The sequence below is a fragment of the Labeo rohita genome, chromosome 20, assembly GCF_022985175.1.
Source record: "Labeo rohita strain BAU-BD-2019 chromosome 20, IGBB_LRoh.1.0, whole genome shotgun sequence".
Classification (NCBI taxonomy): Eukaryota; Metazoa; Chordata; class Actinopteri; order Cypriniformes; family Cyprinidae; genus Labeo; species Labeo rohita.
The window spans coordinates 7,605,508-7,627,552 of NC_066888.1; the positions used below are offsets into that span (position 1 = coordinate 7,605,508).

The window sequence follows — 22,045 nt, forward strand, 5'->3', positions numbered from 1 at the left end:
GAGCGTGAAGATACCGGAAACGACGAAATACTGCAGCCATTTTGCAGCAATTTCAGGACAGCAGGACTAGGCCAGCGGTCTCCAGACAGAGTTTTAGGACAGAGCTAAATTGCACAGAATTATGGCGGGAGCGACGGTAAGTTGGTGCTTTTGTGATGTTTTATACAATTTAACATTATCGGTAAACACCAGCACTTCTGGTGCACAAACGGGTTTGCTGTAAAAGGTGACCTGCAGAGTTCGGTTGTGTGGTGATTTGTACGCGACCAGTATGAAACCACGGAAGTGCATCCTTTTTAATTGTTTTTAACTGGTATCGTTGCCGAATCTCGGTTGCAGGTCCTGTAGTAAATGTATTTTTCAAAGCTTCTTGACACCGGACTGCCTTCTGCATCTCTTGCAGTGTCACACACTGCATCTCTCTCTCTCTCTCTCTCTCTCTCACACACACACACACACACACACACACACACACACATCTGTCTCTCTCTCACACACACACACAGAGAGAGAAGGGGGGGGGACTAAATAAAATAGTATTTTCCTCAGTCACCTTATCACCTATAGTTAATGACGCAAATAACGATTAAATGCTTTAGATTTTAACATTATTAATATATTTAAAAATAATTATATCAAGCACTGTCTGGATGAGAATAATTCTGTGTACTTCTTTATTCAAAAGTTAATTTTCAGTAAATGTGGCTGTCTTCATTTTTTACTTCCCTGTGGTTTTGAATGCACCAAACTGCCCATTAAGGTGTCCAATTTTCTTCAGTGAGGTTTGGATAGAAATTAGTCTAATAATTTTCCTCCAATTCATACATTATTTGGATTAATGCATAAAACAAAAGACTATCAAAAACAAGACTATTTTTTTGGATTAAGTTGTTTAACAAAGGTTTATTGTTTGTTACAGACTTATTAAATCAATCAGGTAAATCTATATAATTTGACTACAATGAATTTGTTAATATTTTCGGTAGGGCTGGGTATCGTTCAAAACATTTTTGGTATCGATGCCGATACCGATACCTTGACTTCGATACCAATTTTATGAAATAAATTTTAACAAGATCGCAGTATCTCAAAATATATTTTTTTCAGCTTATTGACGTTTATACAGATTCAAAGACTCCTGAGCCACTGCACAAAGGAACAAAATATTTCTAACACGATAAATCAGTGAAAATAATTTTAATAGAGCTCAAAGTTTTCAGTTTACACATCTGTTAGCCTATATTCACACTAGTGCATGTTTGTTTTAAAATGCATACCTCAGACAAATCATAATTTCTATTCATTTTCCGCTAATTTACTGACAAGCACTAGCAACTTCACCACAGCGCTGTCTGTCGGTATGTGTAACTATCCCTTTGATGGGTGCTCTATTCAGTGCCTGATTAGAAAATATATATGCTTTCTTAACTGTTTTTATGTCTTTTGCAGAGACATATTACGATTCAGAAACGTCAAAAATGTCCTCAGTTGCAGAGATGCACAAAATGCTGCAACAATTTTCATTGTCCCTTTTGTATGCCTAGTATATTTAAGCCCTGCAGGCTGGACAAAATCAAATTACACTTGCAAAGCCACTGTAACAAAGCAGTTGTCAATGGAGGTATAAATATTTTCTTTCTACACATACATACATACATAGACTACCAGTCAAAAGTTTTTGAACGGTAAGATTTTTTATGTTTTTTAAAGAAGTCTCTAATGCTCACCTGCATTTATTTGATTCAAAATACAGCAAAAGCAGTAATATTGTGAAATATTTTTACTATTTAAAATAACTGCATTTTGTTTGAATTTTAAAATGTAATTTATTTCTGTGACAAAGCAAACTTTTCAGCAGCATTACTCCAGTCTTCAGTGTCACATGATCCACCAGAAATCATTTTAATATGCTGATTTGCTGTTCAGGAAACTTTATTATTATTATTATTATCAATATTCAAAACAGTTGAGTACAATTTTATCAGGATTCTTCGATGAATAGAAAGATCAAAAGATCAGCATTTATCTTAAATAAAAAGCTTTTGTAACATTATACACTATACCATTCAAAAACTTGGATTTTAATTAATTAATTTAATTATTTTTTGGGTGGGGAGAGAAATTAATAGTTTTATTTAGGAAGGATGCTTTAAATTTGTGCTTTAAAATGCTTTAAATCAAAAGTGATAAGAAAAACATTTATAATGTATATGATGCTACAAATTCAGCTTTGAAATCACAGGAATAAATTACATTTTAAAATATATTCAAATAGAAAACAGTTATTTTTAATAATAAAAATATTTCACAATTTGTACTATTTTTGCTGTACTTTGGATCAAATAAAATGCAGGCTTGGTGAGCAGAAGAGACTTCTTTAAAAAAAAACATTAAAAATCTTACTGTTCAAAAACTTTTGACTGGTAGTGTACATAGACGTTATTATTTAAATGTAAATTCTGTGTAGGATAAATATATTTTACTAATATGCAGATTTGTTTTGTAGATTTCACTATTCACAGATGTGGACTGGGATGTAGAGCATCACTCCATTACCACTGTATGTACTGTCCAACAACCATTCTTCGGAGAAGCGATTTTAAAAACCATTTACAAGTCTGTAAACATAATCCGAATTCAGAAACAGCCACAAAAATGCTGTCAAGCACCAGTACAGCAGAGACCGTTCCTTCAACCACAGACGTGACCGCTTTAACAATCACAGACACACCATCAACCATCACAGCAACGGGAAAGTTTCGCGTGCGGCCTGTTATTAAAAAAAGATGCCCATCGTGCAATATCCTCATTAACAAAAACAACCTTCCAAAACATATGGAGCGTAAACACGCAGATCAATCAGTATTGGACATCAATGAAACATTCCAGCTTACAAGCCAATGCATAGATGAGACAAATGGGATATTTGCAGTTCTCAAAGTCATAAAAGGCCACGGTGTCCCACTTCACGTACAATACCAGACATTTGGAGAAAACAACAAAGTCCTCTGCGAATCGAACGAGTGCCAGATTAACATAGACGTTGCACAAAGAAGCGGCATCACATCCTACCAGTGCATGCATATCAGTGCAGCAAGCTTTTGCAAGTCATTGGTTGAACAAGTGTCACTGAAGGAAGACATTTTAACCGAGATGGTGAGAGGAAAATGGTTCAGCGAGAAAAAGAAAAAAGAATGCCTTGCTCTGCAACAGCTTGCAAATAGTAGCTGCGTGCCACTTTCTGTTCACACCTCGATTGGGATCTCACCAGCTAAAAAGTTCATTTCGGTTTTTGAGCCCAATGTGACGGCTTACAGTCGTTTGGGTCGTGTCATGGTTGTATATAACACAAGATTGGACTCTTGGCACTGTCCTTGCACCAAACTGCGACGTTCGTGTCTGCACAAGTATGTCGCCAAATGGCATCTGTTTCAAACGCAACCTGAGCTTTTCCAAACTGGGGGATCGCCACATAAGCCGCATTCAGAAGGGGACGACGTCGCAGACAACAGTCACGTGTATCCACCGAAAGGTCTGGGATTGGAGTATATGGTGAATTACATTCTTCAGAACAAGAAGATACCCGCCGTTCTTCCTGAAGATGTGTGTTTGCCGTCGCCACGCAAGGATTACCCACAAAACCTTTGTCCAATTGAAACCGTGTGTCAGGAATGTCCAGAGGATGTGCTCCTCGGCGATCCAATGCTAGTTACACAGAATGCCACAATACTGACCAATTGGTGCATTGTTAAAGGTAGGTTATATTGTCTGTATACTTATGTGCTATTCAGCTGCAATGTTTTGTGATGTATGCTTGTTTTAATTGTTAGATGTCACCACCTACTGTAAGCAGTGCCCGCAGTGTGGGATGTTTTATCGTTATCAAGAGTGGAAAGATGGCCTCCATAACTTCAATGATCACATCATCCTTGACATACCCTTATGCTTAACCTTGAGAAACCTTTTGCAGGTAATCTTCAGCTTGACTATACGAGGGTAGGCGACATGACACAATTTTTTCATCTTTATATATTAATTTATTTTTGAATATACAGTTGAGGTCAAAAGTTTACATCCCCCTTTCAGAATCTGCAAAATGTTAATTGTTTTACCAAAATAAGAGGGATCATACAAAATGCATGTTATTGTTTATTTAGTACTGACCTGAATAAGATATTTCACATAAAAGATGTTTACATATAGTCCACAAGAGAAAATAATAGTTGAATTTATAAAAAATTACCCTGTTCGAAAGTTTACACGCCCTTGTTTCTGAATAACACTGTGTTGTTACCTGAATGATCCACAGCTGTTTTTTTGTTTAGTGATAGCTGTTCATGAGTCGCTTGTGTGCCTTGAACAGTTAAACTGCCCGCTGTTCTTGAGAAAAATTCTTCAGATCCTGAAGAGCAGTACTAAAAAAAAAAAAAAAAAAAGTTTACACCCCTGGCTCTTAATGCATTGTTTTTTCTTCTGGAGCTTCAGTGAGCGTTTTAACCTGTAATAGTTGCATATGAGTCCCTCAGTGTGAAAACATGGATTTAAAAAATCATACAGTCATTATTGGAAAGGGTTCAAATACACAAAAATGCTGCAAAACCCAAAAATTTGTGGGACCTGAAGGATTTTTTCTGAAGAACAGCAGGCAGTTTAACTGTCAGGGATTTTCGCCCATCTTAAAAAGTCTTAAATTGCTTTTCTGTGAATTAAGGCTGTGAAAATGTCTTAAATCAGAGCAGCATGCTTTAAAGGAACACTCCACTTTTTTGAAAATAGGTTCATTTTCCAACTCCCCTAGAGTTAAACAGCTGAGTTGTACCGTTTTTCAAATCTATTCAGCCGATCTCAGCTACTTTCAGCATAGCTTAGCAAAGATCTTTGAATCAGATTAGATTGTTAGCATCTCGCTCAAAAATGACCAAAGAGTTTCGATATTTTCCTATTTAAAACTTGACTCTTCTGTAGTCATATCATGTAAATGAAAAGTTGCGATTTTCTTGGCTGATATGGCTAGGAACTATACTCTCATTCCGGTGTAATAATCAAGGAACTTTGCTGCCGTACCATGGGTGCAGCAGGCGCAATGATATTACCCAGTGCCTGAAAATATGCTAACTTCTGTCAGCATAACCAACGTGATCACCTTCTTGCACAGGGAGACTATTTTTAGGTGCTGCGTAATATCATTGCATTTTGTTATAAAAGTTTGTTACGTTACATCATTGCCACTAATTTTAAAGTGAAAGTAAAATGTGCACACCACTTTTATCGAAGGAAAGAGAGGAAAAACTCAAACGAGCTAAAAACTACGTTGAACTGCTGCTAATTTGAAAGTGAAAGTAAAACTCAAACTATACAACATATTGCTGTATTGTTTTCCTGTCTGATTTTTTTTTTTCTTAAATGTTCTTTAGTTAAAAAGGCCTTAAAAAAAGTCTTAAATTTACCCTCATGAAATCTGCAGAAACCCTGACTGTTCAGGACAAACAAGGGTTTATTGATGAACAACTATCAATAAACAAAAAACACACTTTTATAAATTCAACTATTATTTTCTGTTGTGGACTATATGTAAACATCTTTTATGTGAAATATCTCATTCAGGTCAGTACTAAATAAAGAATAACATGCATTTTGTATGATCCCTGTTATTTTGGTAAAGCAATTAACATTTTGCAGATTTTTGCAGGGGGATGTAAACTTTTGAGTTGGTTTGATTCTTTATGGTCTTGTATCTTATATGAATCTTATATGGATCAGTGACATCACCCTGCACTTCAGCTTTTCAGCAGAATTTCTGTCCAGTCAAATGCTCTCTAGAATCTGAAGAGTCCCACCCCCTACACTATACGCTGAAGCTGCAGCAATCCACCACTTGTTCACAGAATTAGTATTTTCTGTATGGTGAATAGCACATAGTGCACTATGCACCCAAGCTGTGATATAAACAAAATGCTATTGGTACAGAATAACGTCAGCACAGAATAACGCTGCATGTTTCAAAGCAGTTCAGTGAACCTTTAAATGTAGAAAGTGTTTGACCTTTTTTATATATACATATCTACCAATATTCTCTGTAGGTCCATACTTCAGTGAGCAGAGCAGTTGAGTTTTTACAACTTACGACAGGAGTGGAGTTTCCACCTCCGGACACAATACTGCATGCATATTTACAGTTCGAAGCGCTCACAGATCACAAATACAAGTATTCATGCCCCACCTGTGGCGATCATCCTCCGGTAGTGATCATGGGTGTACACAAACAGACTGCTTCTCCATTATCAGGTATAACAGTTGTGATGAAGTTCATTTGTTCAGCTTGTTTCCTTAATACTTTTTGACATGTTCTTGTCATAGTAAAATACTCATGCTGTGTTTTCAGAAAATGACATTGAAAAACCTCCAGAGGATTTTAAAGGCGAGGTCAGTCTGGAAGAGTTCTGGGAGTCACTGTCTAAAGAGATGATCAGTCAAGGATTTGTTGCAAGTAAATGCATATAGTGCTTATTACACCAAACTGTAAACTATTAAAGAATTAGGACTGTCAAACGATTAATCGCGATTAATGGTGTACAAAATAAAAGTTTGAGTGTATATAAATACGAACATTCACGTATATATTTAAGAAATATTTAGTATATGTATTTATGATAATTTTTGTATGATTTATAGTATATATAAATAAAATATTTTGCACACAAATAACATATTTCTCTTAAATATATACATTAATTTGTGTTTGTTTATTTATATATACATAATAATTACACACAGTACACACACATTTTTTAGGCAAACTCAAACTTTTATTTTGTATGCCATTAATCGTTTGACAGCCCTAGAAAGAATGCATTTACTGATATTTTTTTCGTGCTGTTTTAGATGGTGAACACAATCCATTTGCAGTACCACCTAGTTATCACTTTTGGGCTCCTTGGATCGGTAAAAACACACAGCATTCAGACACTGTTCTAAACACAGAGTTCGAGAAAGTTCACACTTCCTCAGAGATTTTAGAAAGGACAGTTACGGAGGAAAGACTCAGAGAAGAACTTTTCAAACAGAAGGTTTGCTTTATTAGTACAACAACTCTTTCAGTGTGTTTTTGAATTAATTGCATTCAAATGAACAGTAAAATAATGTTGTTTTTGATAGGATGACGTGATTAGAAGTTTATGCGGCGAATGCGGTGTGGCCTCCGCTGGATCTCGCAGTGATCTAATTCTTCGATTGTCCAGCGAAATGAAATCCAGGCAAATATTTGACAAAATCTATTCAAAAATTTGGAGTGCCTCTGGTGAGCCTAATTTTCACTGTACTGTTTCAACTTTATTCATGTAAATTTGTGGTATTAATGTTTATTAAAGTTTATCTGCTAAAAAATATTATTTCCCCATAAAATATTTATGGGTCATTCTATAATTGTGGGTACATCTCATGTCCGTGAAGTTTTTAATATATTTTCATCAATATAAAGCCCTGATGCTTAATTTTCTAGTACACAAATATATTTTCCTAGTCGCAGTACTATATGTGACCCTGGATCACAAAATCATAAGAGTCAGTTTTTCAATGGAAATTAATAAGCTTTCCATTGATGTATGGTTTGTTAGGATAGAACAATATTTGGTCGAGATACACTTATTTTAAAACCTGGAATCTGAGGGTGCAAACAAATCAAAATATTGAGAAAATTGCCTTTAAAGTTGTCCAAATAAAGTTCTTAACAATGTATATTATTAATCAAAAATTAAGTTTTCATATATTTACAGTAGGAATTTTACAAAATATCTTAATGGAACATGATCTTTACTTAATTTCCTAATGATTTTTGCCATAAAAGAAAAATCAATAATTTTGACCCATACAATGTATTTTTGGCTATTGCTACAAATATACCCCAGCGACTTAAGACCGGTTTTGTGGTCCAGGGTCACATATGTTGAAAAAGCCATATCTTTTGTTCAAAAATGATGTTCATATTTGATTTTGTCAGAAGTTGCTAATTCTACTCTGCATTTAACCATGAAAAATACTCAAATATAAATTAAAGGTGCAATAACAGATTTCTTGGAAAATGCTAACTTCAGCCTGATAGCACTGAACGTGAACGTCCCACCTTCCCTGCAAATCGCCATCCAAAGCCACGCCTCCTGAACGCACACTGAGTAAACAACCAGAGACAATATTACTACAATACATTGCCACACTGAGATGAAATGTTTAACAGTCCAGATAGGAAAACTGTGTGGTGCTAATAATGCACGGGAGACGAGAAGATGGCGTATTTTCCCCGAGTTTAATAAAGCGCCTCACGCATCGTCACATTCGTCCACATACATGGGGATCATGTGAGGAAAAATGTACACAACCATGCATCCAAGTCAGGTCACAACCAGAAAGGAAATAAATAAAATAAAGAGAGACAGATGTTGGTAGAGCGAGTCATCTCTTCACCTTTTCAGAACGTACAGATACACAGATATGCACATGTGGAGTTGTCTGCCTCAAAACAACCGTAAATGCTCTAGCAGTGTCACGAGATCACATGTCATTAACCATGAGAACACTTTATAGTACAGTTAGTAAAAGTATTACAATACCAGGACGGAAGATCAGGTTGTTGATGGCTGCTATTCTCACACCTATCTGCGCAAACAGGGTGCGCAGAGGTATGCAAATACATATTTGACACGCAGGTAGGAAAGTCAATCAAAACACTCGAACCGAGCGTTTTGATTGGATGAACATTTCTTGGTCCTTCGCCTTCCACAGAATATATATAAACAGAAATACAATTGAAGAGTTCAGATGCAAAACCAGCTAAAAGCCATCTTGGTCAAAAATGAGATAATGATACTGAGTGAATGCCCCTGACACATGTTATACATCCATCAAATACTTTTACTTCAAACTCGCTAAATTCCAGCCCCAGCCCAATCAGAAGTGCCAGTGCTTACATAGAAACGTATACAAAGTAGACAGAAAGAAATGTAAATTTAAAAAAAATACGTCAGATGGATTTAAAGGCTTTTGCATCTGAACTCTTCAGTTAGACCACTTAACTTAATGATTGCTATCGGGATGTGAAGAGACTTTCAACCAGCATAACAAAAAATGTTTCCAAAGACAATCACCTATTGCACCTTTAATTTAATAGTTTTGCTTTCAGTTAAATTAGGTTATGAAGACATTTGGGTGTGCGCTACAAAAATAATAAGTGTTTATTGTGATATAACTTGTTTTATGTGTGTTCGAAAAAATATTGTCAACTAAGTTACCTATTAGAAAACCCCCCTCAAAAAGGAATGGTTTGTCCCATTTTCACTTAATTTGCACAGTATGATCATATTTCCTCTAGAAGCATTATGTACTATGTTCTTTCCCTTTCCCCTAATACCCTAATCAGTGGATTAATTGACTGTCAACAGTGTTACACAAGTATTATTGCTGGAAATTTTAACAAGACAATTTAACTAAAACTTATGCTTTGTTTATGAAAATTTCTAAAAACAAAAAAAAAATTTCTAAACATACCATATGTTCAGTAGTGCTTGGCTTCCGTTTGCAGTATAGGCCCAAAACACTAAAAATGTCAACTAAGTTACCTGTCAACTGTGTTACCCAGTAAAGGAAACATGGTGGACATTAGCAAACAAAGATGGTATTTTATGCACATATTCCTGCAGATCATCTTTATTTATATAGCACTTTATACAATATAGCAGCTATGTAAGGTCTTGATTGGGTTTTTGGAAAACAGGATATTTTTTAATTATAGAATGACCTTTTTTTTTTTTTTAAGTTTATTCTCACCCAGACTGTATTAATTTAATTATACATGCAATAAAACATTAATATTGTGAAATATTATTACAGTTTAAAATAACTGTTGTCTGTATGAATATTTTTTCAAATGTAATTTATTCCTCTGTTGGCAAAACTGAATTGCTTCTCAAGAAACATTTCTTATTTTTATAAACTTTTTAAAATAAGTTTTTTTTTTCAGGATTTTTATCTGAAATCAGTTGTAACCTTATGAAGTTGTTTACTGTCGCTGTTGATTAATTTATCTTTGAAGTATAAAAAGTATTTTTAAAGAACAATCTTATTTTAAAATATTTTGAAGTATTTTAATAAAATATTTAGATTTTAGAGATTTTTCCTTTCGAATTATTTTTTTCTAAAATTATTACTTCTCTCTTTTCTGTCCTTTATCAGGAGGCTGGGGAGTCATTATGTGCCCGTGTGGAATTGTTTACAGCCTAAAATGCAATCTTCGAGCCGAGAGCCCTCAAGATTTTGCCGATTTACTGTTATCGTGGCAGCACATGCCTAATGTCATAATTTATGACTTTGCACAGGCTTTTGCAACACACACCAATCTAAGGGCATCAGAAAAGTTACCCTTCTCTCCATTTGAAGGATGCCTGTTGGAACCCACTCAAGCTAACATAGAACTGGCCAGATGTGGACAGCTGAATGTGTCCCTGCCCTGGCTGGATAAAAAAAACAGAGTGGCAGATCCTCACGGACACCCTGTGACGGGTTCATCTAATCATTATGTACTTTGTGACCGTTTTCATGATAGCAGCACAGAAGATGGAGATGTTCTGAGGAAGCTCAGCCTTGTGCCTCAGCTGGCTGATAAAGTCAGTAGTGAGACTGCAGAGCACCTGTTTGCTCAAATGAAGAAAAACGACTACTTTTTGAACATGTCTTTGCCATCAACACATCTGTTTCTAATGAGGAACATCATTCACTACTATAATGAAAACAAAGCCAGCAAATTGAGCACCAGATCAACCAAAAGTTTAGAGATCCAACTGACTGAAGCTGTGTTGGGTACATTTTAGATTTTTTGTGATATTAAACAACCTCTAAAAAATAGTGGAAAGACACTGGTTAAATTACATTAAAAATGGTCTTCTAACTTTAGATTTATGTTGTAATAGAAAATCCAGATTCACCCAGAAGCACAGATGATGTGATGGAGGACACAATCCTGACATCTTTGATGGTTCTGAGCAGCAGTGGTAAGTGTTTTTATTTAAAAGTGTTATCACAAAAATCTTTATTCATCCTATGATGATTTTTAGGGGTTAGAGATTATCCTAATGTTGTGTTCAAACACTTTCTGATAGAGTTTTGCAAATGTGAGTTTGTATCTCCCAATTCTGACTTTTTTCTCAATTGCGAGTTTGTATCTCACAGTACTATGTTTTATTTTTTCGCAAATATGAGTTTGCATCTCGCAATTATAAATTTTTGTGGAAAAAATGTGAGTTTGTGTCTCGCAATTCAGATTTTTTTTTCTCAATTTTGAGATTGCATCTTGCAATTCAATTTTTTTTTGCAAATGTGAGTTTGTATCTCGCAGTTCTACATTTTATTTTTTCACAAATACGAGTTTGTGTCTCGCAATTCTGAATTTTTTCTCAATTGTGAGTTTGTATCTTGCAATTCAATTTTTTTTTTGCAAATGTGAGTTTGTATCTCACAATTCTGACTTTTTTTTCTCAATTGCGAGTTTGTATCTCGCAGTTCTACATTTTATTTTTTTGCAAATGTGAGTTTGTATCTCACGATTCTGACTTTTTTATCACAAATGTGAAGCTAACCAAAAATATGAATGTGTTTGTTTTTTTTTTTTTCTCTCTTTAAGCTTGACTGGGCCTTCAGTATCAACCACCCATTTGGAGTTGGAGACCATATTCTGAATTCGTTATATATAATCTTTTTAAATTCATTTGAAATTAATTTAAATGTTACTGTGTTACTTGCAGTTAGATCTTATTAGTTCTAAATTGCATTGCATTTTTTTTTCTAAACACTGTATAATTTTTGTCATTTGTATATAATTTGGCATTGCATTTTTGATCTGTTTTCTACTTAGAATAATTTTCTGTTCAAAATCGTTAAAACTGTGACTGCCTCTTGGTGAGTTTTTGGTCTTCATCCCTGAAGATATTCCTGCGGGAGTGTTAATATAATTTAAATATGTTGTTTGAGAATTTTAGTTGTGATGCTTATTTATTTTGTATTCATTTAGTATTTTATAAAATTAAACACATGACTACAAATGCCTACACTTTGTCTTAAAAGTACTGTTTGCAACATCATAAACAAGAAGGGAATGATATATTATTATTTTACACATCTAAAAAACACATTTTATAAAAAAAAATTGTGTAATAGTTTTATATGTTTTATGTACACAAATCACAAATGTAGATTTGTTAAACTTGCTTTAAGTTCTAAGACATTTAAGTTGAAGTTTTTGTTTTTGTTTTTTTGTTTCTTTTTAGAATTTGCTATTATATATTTGGGTATTTGAATTTAGTTAAGCTAAGTGACCTAAGCTAAAAATGAATTACGCTCCAGAACTGTAGGTGCCGCAAATGCGGTGATTTCTCATTGGCTCCGCCCGGAGGCTGCTGCTCCGGCGGCGTTGCTGTGACGCGGTGGCATGAACAAATGTCTCCGCCCGGTCAGGTTGATGCCGCTGCACTGGAGAGCGGAGTTTGTACACAATAGCGATGGCAGAAATACCACTTTATCTCTCCAGCGTCAGTATAACTGTCCCACATGATATGGACCCTGACAAGGTAAATTTGATATTTGACCAATTTAAATAATGAGTGACGTTATGTCTGAATGACTCGGATAAATATTTCCATTTATTTTAAAACCCAATAAATTATAATGAAAGCTTGTTCAGTTTTATAGTACTGTTATCATTTTAGATACATTTTAGCGTTCACATTCTGCCAGGAATTAAATTAAAAATGGTAAACACTAACACAACGGTATAAAAATAATAAACATCTTAGTTTTTAAGATATTAAATGTTTGTTACATACTTGCATAGTAACTCAAAGCCACTCAGATTATACTGTAGGTCTGTTCCACCAAAAGTTACTATATTTTTAAATTTTTATTTTGTTTAGTAATTTTTATTTTATTTTGTAGGGGCACTAGGCCAGTTTTCTTTCCTCATTCCAGTTGAAAAGGCCATCGTGTTGTGCAAAAACAAACTCGTATCTATTATATCTGATGTGTGTCTGTGACAGAGCCCTAGAAAAGAGAAGGACTATGAGTGTGTGGAGCTTGGTGATCTGGACCGAAAAGAGAAAACCCCACGCCGCATTATTCACTTCTCCAGCGGGGAGACCATGGAAGAATACAGCACAGATGAGGAGGAGGAAGACAAAACACAGAACGCAAAGAAAGACCTTCTGTCCTCCATAGACACAGTATGTGTGTTTGAACAAATTCCCTGAAGGATCCTTAAAGGGATAGTTCACCCATTCTGTCATCATTTACTCACCCTCATGTCATTACAAATCTGTAAAGAAGATTTTGGTCTATACAAAGAAAAGGGGGGAAAAAATTAATTTAACTTTTTTAAAATTTATGTTTTCAGTCCAAGCTGACTTGGGGCCCATATGTCTGGTTTCAGATGTGGAGAGCAGCTACATCCACTATATCTGGTAAGTCTGTAAAGTGACGAACTAAACTATGGTATTTTGTTAAGAGTTTAAGATTAAAGTCATCAATTAAACACATTTATACATAGTTTGTGTTTTTGTTTTGTTTTGTTTAGTGATATCTATTCATGAGTCCCTTGTTTGTCTTGACAAATTAAACTGCCTGGAGTTCTTCAGAAAAATCCTTCAGGTCCTACAAATTCTTTGTTTTTTCAGCTTTTGTGTGTGTTTGCACCTTTTCCAATGACTGTATGATTTTAGGACAACTGAGAGACTCATACGCAACTATAACAGAAGGTTCAAACACTCACTGATGCTTCAGAGGGAAAAATGATGCATTAAGAGACGGGGATAAAAACTTTTTGAGTTTGAAGATCAGGGTAAATTTACCTTATTTTGTCTTTATAAGTATCTTCTGAAGGGCAGTACTAAATGAAAAAAACATTAGGCAAAATAAGAAAAATGCCAGGGTGAAAACTTTTGAACAGAATGAAGATTTGTACATTTTTCTTATGTTGCCTAAGTAACTTTTTTTCATTTACTACTGCCATTCAGAAGCTACAGAAGATACTTACATGTTTACCAGAAGACAAAATAAGTTAAATTTACCCTGATCTTCAAATTCCAAAAGTTTTCACCCCTGGCTATTAATGCATTGTGTTTTCTTCTGGAGCATCAGTGAGCATTTGAACCTTCTGTAATAGTTGCATATGAGTCCGTCAGTTGTCCTCAATGTGAAAAGATGGATCTCAAAAAAATCATACAGTCATTGTTGGAAAGGGAAAATACACAAAAATGCTGGAAAACCAAATATTTTGTGGGACCTGAAGGATTTTTCTGAAGAACAGCGGGCAGGTTAACTGTTCAGGACAAACAAGGAACTCATGAGCAACTATCACATAAAAATAAAAAATAAAAAATAAAAAACAACTGAGGATTATTCAGGTAACAACACAGTATTAAGAATTAAGCATGTAAACTTTTTAATATGGTCATTTTTTAATTGTTTTTATCTTGTGGACTATATGTAAACTTTTATGTGAAATATCTTATTCAGGTCAATACTAAATAAAAGAAAAATAACATTTACCTTATTTTGGTAAATTAATTAACATTTTGCAGATTCTGCAATGTGTAAGTAAACTTTTGACTTCAACTGTATATATATATATATATAGAACTTTGTTTTTTATATCATTGTACCATTACACTATACTATACCAATATGTGTGTGTGTGTGTGTGTGTGTGTGTGTATACAGTAGTCAACATTTGAAGTGGATCGAAAAAGTTCATCACAGTTATCCTAAGACAAGAATGGGTGTTGTTTTTGTTTTAGAACAACATTGATAAAAGGTTTCGATCCACTTCAAATGTTGACTTGTACACACATATACATATATATATATATATATATATATATATATATATACATACATATATACATACATATATATATATATTTAGCTATTGTTTTGTTTTTTTAAACGGTTAAAAATAATATTCATATTCTGTGAACAGGCACAATGACAGAAATGTGCATAAATCATGCCTGAAGATTAAAAATGTTTTTTTTTTTATATATATATATATATATATATGTTTGTGTCTGTGTAATTAGCAATGAAATCATCCTCAGGCCATTGTGGATGATGTTAAATGATTATGACGTGCTGGTTTTGATGTTTTATTCAAATATGCAAAACAGCAGAAGCTCAAGCTCTAAATATATGATTTTTTTGTGTTCTGTGTAGTTTATGTTTAGTAGATTTTCTTTAATCATGTGAAATCCTGCATCTCTACAGAGATTCACTTAGCTTTTTCAAATGATGCTGTATGGATGAATACACACACAAACATCCATCAAAAATTGAAGCATAAACAAGCGTGCAAGCGCTTATTTCTCACCCTTTATTCTGCCACATATAAATATTCATATTCAAAATCTCATAAGCATGTCAAATTCTGCCTGTCCCATCTTTCAGCGTGTGACTACCTCGGTGAGCGAATGGCATCACTTTTTGGCATCACCTCAGCTAAATACCAGTATGCCATAGATGAATACAGCCGCTCAAAGAGGGAGGTACGGTAGTCCTATATATTAACACGATCTGAATATCCAAGAATCATACATGTCATATTATAATGTTTTGTTGTTGTTGTTGTTTTTGACAGAAGGAAATGAGAGATGAAGATACACGGCTCTCTGAAGAGGCAGAGCACCTGTTTGAAGAGCAAGAAAATGATGAAGATGAGGATCCGAAGACCAACCAGCCCAACACCAACAGCACTCAAGTACAGGTGACCAATGAGCTGGACCTCCACCCTTCTTTTGTACCCAACACAGTTCACATCCCAGCTCTTGCTGCTAGTACCTAACTACAGATGTATTTTGTCATATAATTGTGGTTCAATCGCCAGTCTCTTTTCTTTAAAGCACTTAATACCACAGGGATGTAATCAGGCACTCTAACAGATCTCAGTGTTAACTTGTGTCTTTGACTGCCTTAATGCACTGATCCTGGGCCAGTGAAACAATATGCAGTATACTGATCATGGTGCTAATGAGGTAATGAGCCAGTTCTTTAGCCTCAGACCAAAAATGAATTTGTCTAGAAATGGAACTACACTAACATGAGCATTTATATGTGTGTTTTGAATTGACTCTGTACAGTATGATTGTATGAATTATTATTATTATTATTATTATTATTATTATTATTAGTGTTATGAAGTACTTGATGGACTTCCATCGATACAGAGACACATACCTCACACTGAATTCTCAGTTTTTATTTAATATACTGGTAATGATTGATGTTTCTCTAGTCATTGTTTGCACTGAATCATTAAATGTTTTTTAAATAGAAATGGATTTTTGTTTAACATGAATAAAATCCTACAGTATTGTATCTTTAGAGACTGTGTATTAGTGTTTAGCAGTGTTATTTTAGTATCATTGAGATATAATTGCCAACTTTACTAAACAACTTTATGCAACTTTTCACAACAGCTAATATTTAATGACTATTAATGACCAACAAAATATATGAAGAGCAGCATAAATTAGCGTAGGAATGCAAAAAAGCAGAGCTGATAATAATCAGGTAAGTGTAACTTTTAATTCAGTTATTTCAATACATCAAGGTAAACTAGATGAGTAAAGTTTGATGACAAACTTTGAAGTTGGCTTGAAAAAGCCAAGCCAGAAAGTTTGAAGAAGTTTTAAAAGCTTGTTTGAAGGTTTTCAGTTTGTAACACGTAAGTACATCCAGCTGGTTGCTATCGCAGAATAAAGCCTGACAGACTTATCAGCAGCCCGACGTGAAGCAGAGAGCTGTTGTATAAGACCGAAGGGCTTTATTTTGCGATAACAACCAGCTGGATGTACATTATCCCGCTTATTACACAGATGCTTGCCACAAAAGTACATAATTCGACATATCGATCTGAGTTGAGATATTTGAACGCAAAGCTTCCGTGAAGAAAGCCGATGCTAGCAAGTGGCAAGTTCAAACTAGAAGGACATTTAAGGGATACGCTGCAGTCTTATTACACAACATTTCACCACATAAATAATTATGGCAATAAAAGATATTGATTTAAGACAAAAATGTTTCATAATTTTGGCAGTTTGTTAGTTATCTTACAATCCATTACTTTGTACAAAATAATCATCGCAAAATGGCAGCAGCTGTGTTTGTGTGAAAAAAAAAAAAAGAGTGTGAGTTCGCAATACCAGGATGACATACCTAAAAAATTGTACTAAATATTGAATTGAGTTTTAATATTTTATTAGCCAGCCAAACGCAAAGCTTCCACAAAGAAATATGTTCCCAGCAAGTGAACAACGCCGATTGCAGGCAGTTTTTACCGGCTGTTATCGGGGAATAACATTCCTTGAAATGTGGTGACTAACCAATCAGAATCGAGTATTCCACAGAGCCGTGTATTAACGAACTAGCATGTCACTAGCAAAATTAGAACATTCTTAGCATGATTTAACACATTGTAAGATGTTTTCTGAACATGATTTAATCTATGTTAACATGTTTTTAGCATGATTAGCATGTTGCTAGCATGTTTTTAACATAAGCATGTTTCTAATCATATTTCTAGCTTGATTAGCAAATTGGTGCCAGGTTGCTAACATGATTAGCATGTTTTTAACATGACTGACATGATGTTAACATGTTATTAACATGATTAACATATTGTTAGCATGTTACTAACATGTTTTTAGGATGATTAGAAAGTTGATAACATGTTTCTAACATGTTTTTAGCATGATTAGCATGTTGCTACCATGTTTTTAACATAAGCATGTTTCTAATCATATTTCTAGCATATTGTTGCCAGATTGTTAACATGATTAGCATGTTTTTAACATGATTGGCATGATGTTAGCATGTTACTTACATGATTAACATATTGTTAGCATGGTACTAACATGTTTTTAAGATGATTAGAAAGTGATAACATGTTTCTAACATGTTTTAAGCATTATTAGCATGTTGCTAACATGTTTTAACATTTTTAACATGTTCTTAGCATGATTAGCACGTTTTATCATGATTAAGAATGATTTAACACATTGCAAGATGTTCGGAACATAATTTAACATGCGCTAACATGTTTTTAGCATGATTAGCATGTTGCTAGCATATTTTTAACATAAGCATGTTTCTAATCATATTTCTAGCTTGATTAAAAACATGTTAACATGATTGGCACGATGTTATCATGTTACTAACATGATTAACATATTGTTAGAATGCTACTAACATGTTTCTAGGATGATTAGAAAGTTGATAACATGTTTCTAGCATGCTGTTAGCATGTTGCTGGCATGATTAGCATGTTGCTAGCATGTTTTAACATATTTAACATTCTTAGCATGATTAGCACGTTTTATCATGATTAGCATGTTTCTACCATGTTTTCAGCATGAATGGAAAAAATCCAGCTAAAAACTACTAAAACCAAGAAAAACCAGCTGATTTAAGCTACGTTTACACTAGTGTGTGTTCATTTTAATACGCTTTTGCTATGATTTCCGAAAACACTGCAGAACAACAAAAACCTGCTGATTTAGAAAAAAGCTATCTAAAATCCAGCTGATTTAGTAAAAAAAAAAAAAAAAAAAATGGAAAAGGGCTAAGGCTGGTTGTTTAGTCTTAGCTGATTTAAGCTTGGTTGGTTGTCCAGCTAAAAAGTGGCCAAAACTACTATAATACCGGTCTAGGAGACCAGCTTAAGCCGGTTTTAGCAGTAGCAAGTTAAAGCAATAGACAGCTTAAATAGACCATAATTCTAATTGTACAAAAGTTTTCACCCCTGTGAAAGTTTATGGGATTCTTGGCGTTTTGAAAGTCTGGTTTGCGAAAACTGTAAGCCAGATCAGTTAGAAAAGATATAACAACAACTTCGGAACAGTCTGAATGTCTGAACCATTTGCTCAGTAGCTCAACCAGTAGCTTCAAAGCTCTAGGAGTGACTAATGACTGAATTTTGGCTCAGAAGAAAAAGCTTAAACAGATCAGTAAGTTGGCGTTTTTAAGCCAACCTAAGTAAACAAAGTTACATTTCCTTGCCAATTTTTTATTCTTTTGGATTGTCATGAAATATAATAGTGGATTCTTTTTTCTTTTACTACTGAGTTGTTTTTGTGATTTTTATTAAGTAAATGTAATAATGTTATGGTTTATTATAGCAGCTTCCCCACCCTTGAAAATCACGAAGTGTGACTGCTTGAAATTGCTGGAAAAGTGCTTGGATTTCACTCTTAAAACTCTCTGAAGCCTGTCGGTCGGATGGGTCTGTATGTGTGGTGTGGGCAGAACTGTGCTCTCTCACTGATAGATACGGTTTTGTCTTGGATAAACAAAGGTCTCAATGTCTGTGTGGTACTGAAGGCCAGTTGAGCACGTCCTCGGTGTAACCCTGCTCATCTGAGTAAGACTGTTTTCATCCACACAGGGACATTCATTATGACATTACTACAACTCTATCAGCTTCATTTATAGTATACATTTTCACTCTGCAAGCACATGAGGCATGGCATATATGGCAATAAAATGACTAATAATAAAGGGAAGATTTTAAATAGACTTTGATTAGACATTTTTATTTTTATATTAGTCACACCACGTCCATAAAATGTTGTATTTTAAAAATGTTATTTATGCATCATTCTCTCTCTCTCTCTCTCTCTATATATATATACATATATGTGTGTGTGTTTGTGTGTGTAAGTAAAATGTAACATCCATATATACAAGATGTTGTACACTCAAAAAATTTGCTAAATGAAAGGAAACAAGTTTGTAAAAGACCTGCATCCAATATTTGAGCATAGCATAACAAGAAATACATTTTTTGGAGGCCAGTCATTTTTGACGAGGAATACCACAAGTCTAACGAGGTGAGGAAAATGGCCCACAGCCCAGGACTGTCAAGGAAACCGAGCAGGTTGTTATGGATAATGACTCCTGAACCCCTTAAGACGTGTTTCAGCGCTTGACACTAGAGGTTTTAGCTCCCCTTATTGCCAATTTGAGGACCAGGACCACACTTAGGTGGGCCGTACATATTACTGTCAACTATGGCAACCGTTTGCACCATCCATGGGGGCCAAGTTGTGGCCTAATGGTTTGGACTTGTAACCTGAAGGTCGCAGGTTTGATTCTCAATACTGGCAGTACATGTAGGTGGGGGGAGTGAATGAACAGGGCTCAATTCTTAAAGGTGCAGTGTGTAATATTTAGAAGAATTTATTGGCAGAAATGCAATATACAAAACTATGTTTTCAGAGGTGTGTAAAGACCTTACATAATAAGCCGTTATGATTTTATAACCTTAGAACGAGCAATTTATATCTACATACACCGCGGGTCCCCTTACATGGAAGTCGCCATTTAGTGCCGCCATGTTTCTATAGTAGCCCTAAACGGGCAAACTTCTACAGAGCGCGTTTCGTCAGTACGTTATTCTACTTCTTCGTTGGTGAAGAAGTTTTAAGAGGCCGCTCGTGTTGTCACCACGTTGAAATGTTGAAACGATGTTGAGCCGGCATCGTGATCCCATCGCACCCCCTCCTCCCTTTCCCCTCCCGCAAGCCACCGCATCCCAATGCCGTGTTCGGAAAGAAAGTTGTGTTTTAAAGGCAATAAACATTAGATGGAAAAATATATATACTTAATTACTTTCTCTCGCAGTTATATCGTTAAGTAATTATACTGTATATAAATTGCGGGCATCAGGGGGCCGCTAGTAATGTGCATGGCATTGAAACTGATTTCGTATGCACGATCGCATTTCACTTTCACTTTTCATCATGATGTTTCACTGTAGACTTCGTCCGATGCCAATTTGGTAGACGTCGCCCAACCCTACTAACTGTCATACAAAAAATCTAAAGTCAGCAAATAAATCTGAGACAACGATCAATGAGTAACAATAATATTCGCAATAACATATTGGTTTACTGAATAATTAAGTAAATATAATTCTTTGACTTACCTTTGTACAGAAACCTCATCGCTTGATTGGCTACTGTCAGGTGTAACAGACGACGACATTTTTGTCCTGTGTCAGCTTCCGTAGCTTCTGTCTGCGTTTCGAAAGGGCGGGGTGAGCGGGGGACTTAGCCGTTGGTTGAAATTCGAATCCTCACCGCTAGATGCCGCTAAAAATTACACACTGCACCTTTAATTACATGCAGAGGACAAATTCTGAGTTTGGATTACAAGACTTGGCCTTAACGTCACTTCACTTCATTCCACCCTATTAAGTCTAAAATATAAGCAGCTATTTTATGATCTGAGAAATTGATCAACATCCCATTCAAGCCTCCTTCACCTTTCCATCCCCCACCAAATGTTGCAATTTGTTGTTGAAATGTCCATTCTTCACCTTCATTCAAATGGTACAGTTTGCTGTTTCAATCCAAAAACAAACAAACAATAGCGTTAATTAATGTTCTATCAACAACCCAAAATTTTTAAGTGAAAATCATGCCAAGGACAATTCAGGCCGTTTTCCTCCAATGGTGCAGTTTGTTGTTTTAATACAATAAAAAAAACTGTTTTAATTAGTGTTCAGCTATCAGTAATCAGTATCAGTAACAGCCTAAAGTTGGTACTTTCTCTTAGCTTAAAACTGAAACTTATGAGTTCTACTAACAACCTAAAACCAAGTTTTCTGACCTGAAATGTAAAAGCATCCCAAAGACTCAGGCCAATTTCCATCTTTATTCAAATGGTGCAGTTTGTTTCAATAGTGTTAATTATGAGTACTAACAACCTAAAAATACAGTTTTTCTTACCTGAAACAAAGAAAAACTTCCCAAGAATTGATTCAGGCCAGTTTCCACCTTCATTCAAATGGTGCAGTTTGTTGATTCAACACAAAAACAAACAAAGAGTGTTAGTGTTTTATTAAGAACCTAAAATTGGTAATTATTCTTACCTTAAAACTGAAAATCATCCCCAGAATGATTCAGGCAGATTGTCTTCCAATGGTGCAGTTTGTTTCAGTACAAATAAAAATAAACAA

At 34.9% G+C, this 22,045-nt stretch overlaps 2 protein-coding genes across 2 annotated transcripts; both read left to right on the top strand.

Moving 5' to 3' along the window:
* Window positions 1-35: 35 nt before the first annotated feature.
* On the top strand, window positions 36-12,087 carry LOC127183407 (uncharacterized). The gene is made up of 11 exons (XM_051139435.1): window positions 36-136; window positions 1,450-1,621; window positions 2,507-3,754; window positions 3,831-3,970; window positions 6,081-6,285; window positions 6,383-6,487; window positions 6,883-7,067; window positions 7,156-7,297; window positions 10,222-10,845; window positions 10,956-11,036; window positions 11,666-12,087. The coding sequence occupies exons 1-11, from the start codon at window positions 122-124 to the stop codon at window positions 11,668-11,670; spliced, it is 2,922 nt and encodes a 973-aa protein (XP_050995392.1). The 5' UTR covers window positions 36-121; the 3' UTR covers window positions 11,671-12,087.
* Window positions 12,088-12,420: 333 nt separating this feature from the next.
* On the top strand, window positions 12,421-19,579 carry zgc:153383 (uncharacterized protein LOC751751 homolog). Its single transcript, XM_051139436.1, has 5 exons — window positions 12,421-12,608; window positions 13,074-13,256; window positions 13,427-13,493; window positions 15,475-15,572; window positions 15,665-19,579. The coding sequence occupies exons 1-5, from the start codon at window positions 12,540-12,542 to the stop codon at window positions 15,866-15,868; spliced, it is 621 nt and encodes a 206-aa protein (XP_050995393.1). The 5' UTR covers window positions 12,421-12,539; the 3' UTR covers window positions 15,869-19,579.
* The last annotated feature ends 2,466 nt before the right edge of the window (window positions 19,580-22,045 follow it).

Excerpts from the sequence above, each read along its gene's own strand:
- LOC127183407 (XM_051139435.1), top strand. Across the intron at positions 1,622-2,506 it reads CAAAGCAGTTGTCAATGGAG|ATTTCACTATTCACAGATGT; the intron begins GTATAAATATTT and ends TTTGTTTTGTAG. Across the intron at positions 6,286-6,382 it reads GACTGCTTCTCCATTATCAG|AAAATGACATTGAAAAACCT; the intron begins GTATAACAGTTG and ends CTGTGTTTTCAG.
- zgc:153383 (XM_051139436.1), top strand. The coding sequence starts at position 12,540 with ATGGCAGAAATACCACTTTATCTCTCCAGCGTCAGTATAACTGTCCCA. Across the intron at positions 12,609-13,073 it reads ATGATATGGACCCTGACAAG|AGCCCTAGAAAAGAGAAGGA; the intron begins GTAAATTTGATA and ends TGTCTGTGACAG. Across the intron at positions 13,257-13,426 it reads TTCTGTCCTCCATAGACACA|TCCAAGCTGACTTGGGGCCC; the intron begins GTATGTGTGTTT and ends TTATGTTTTCAG.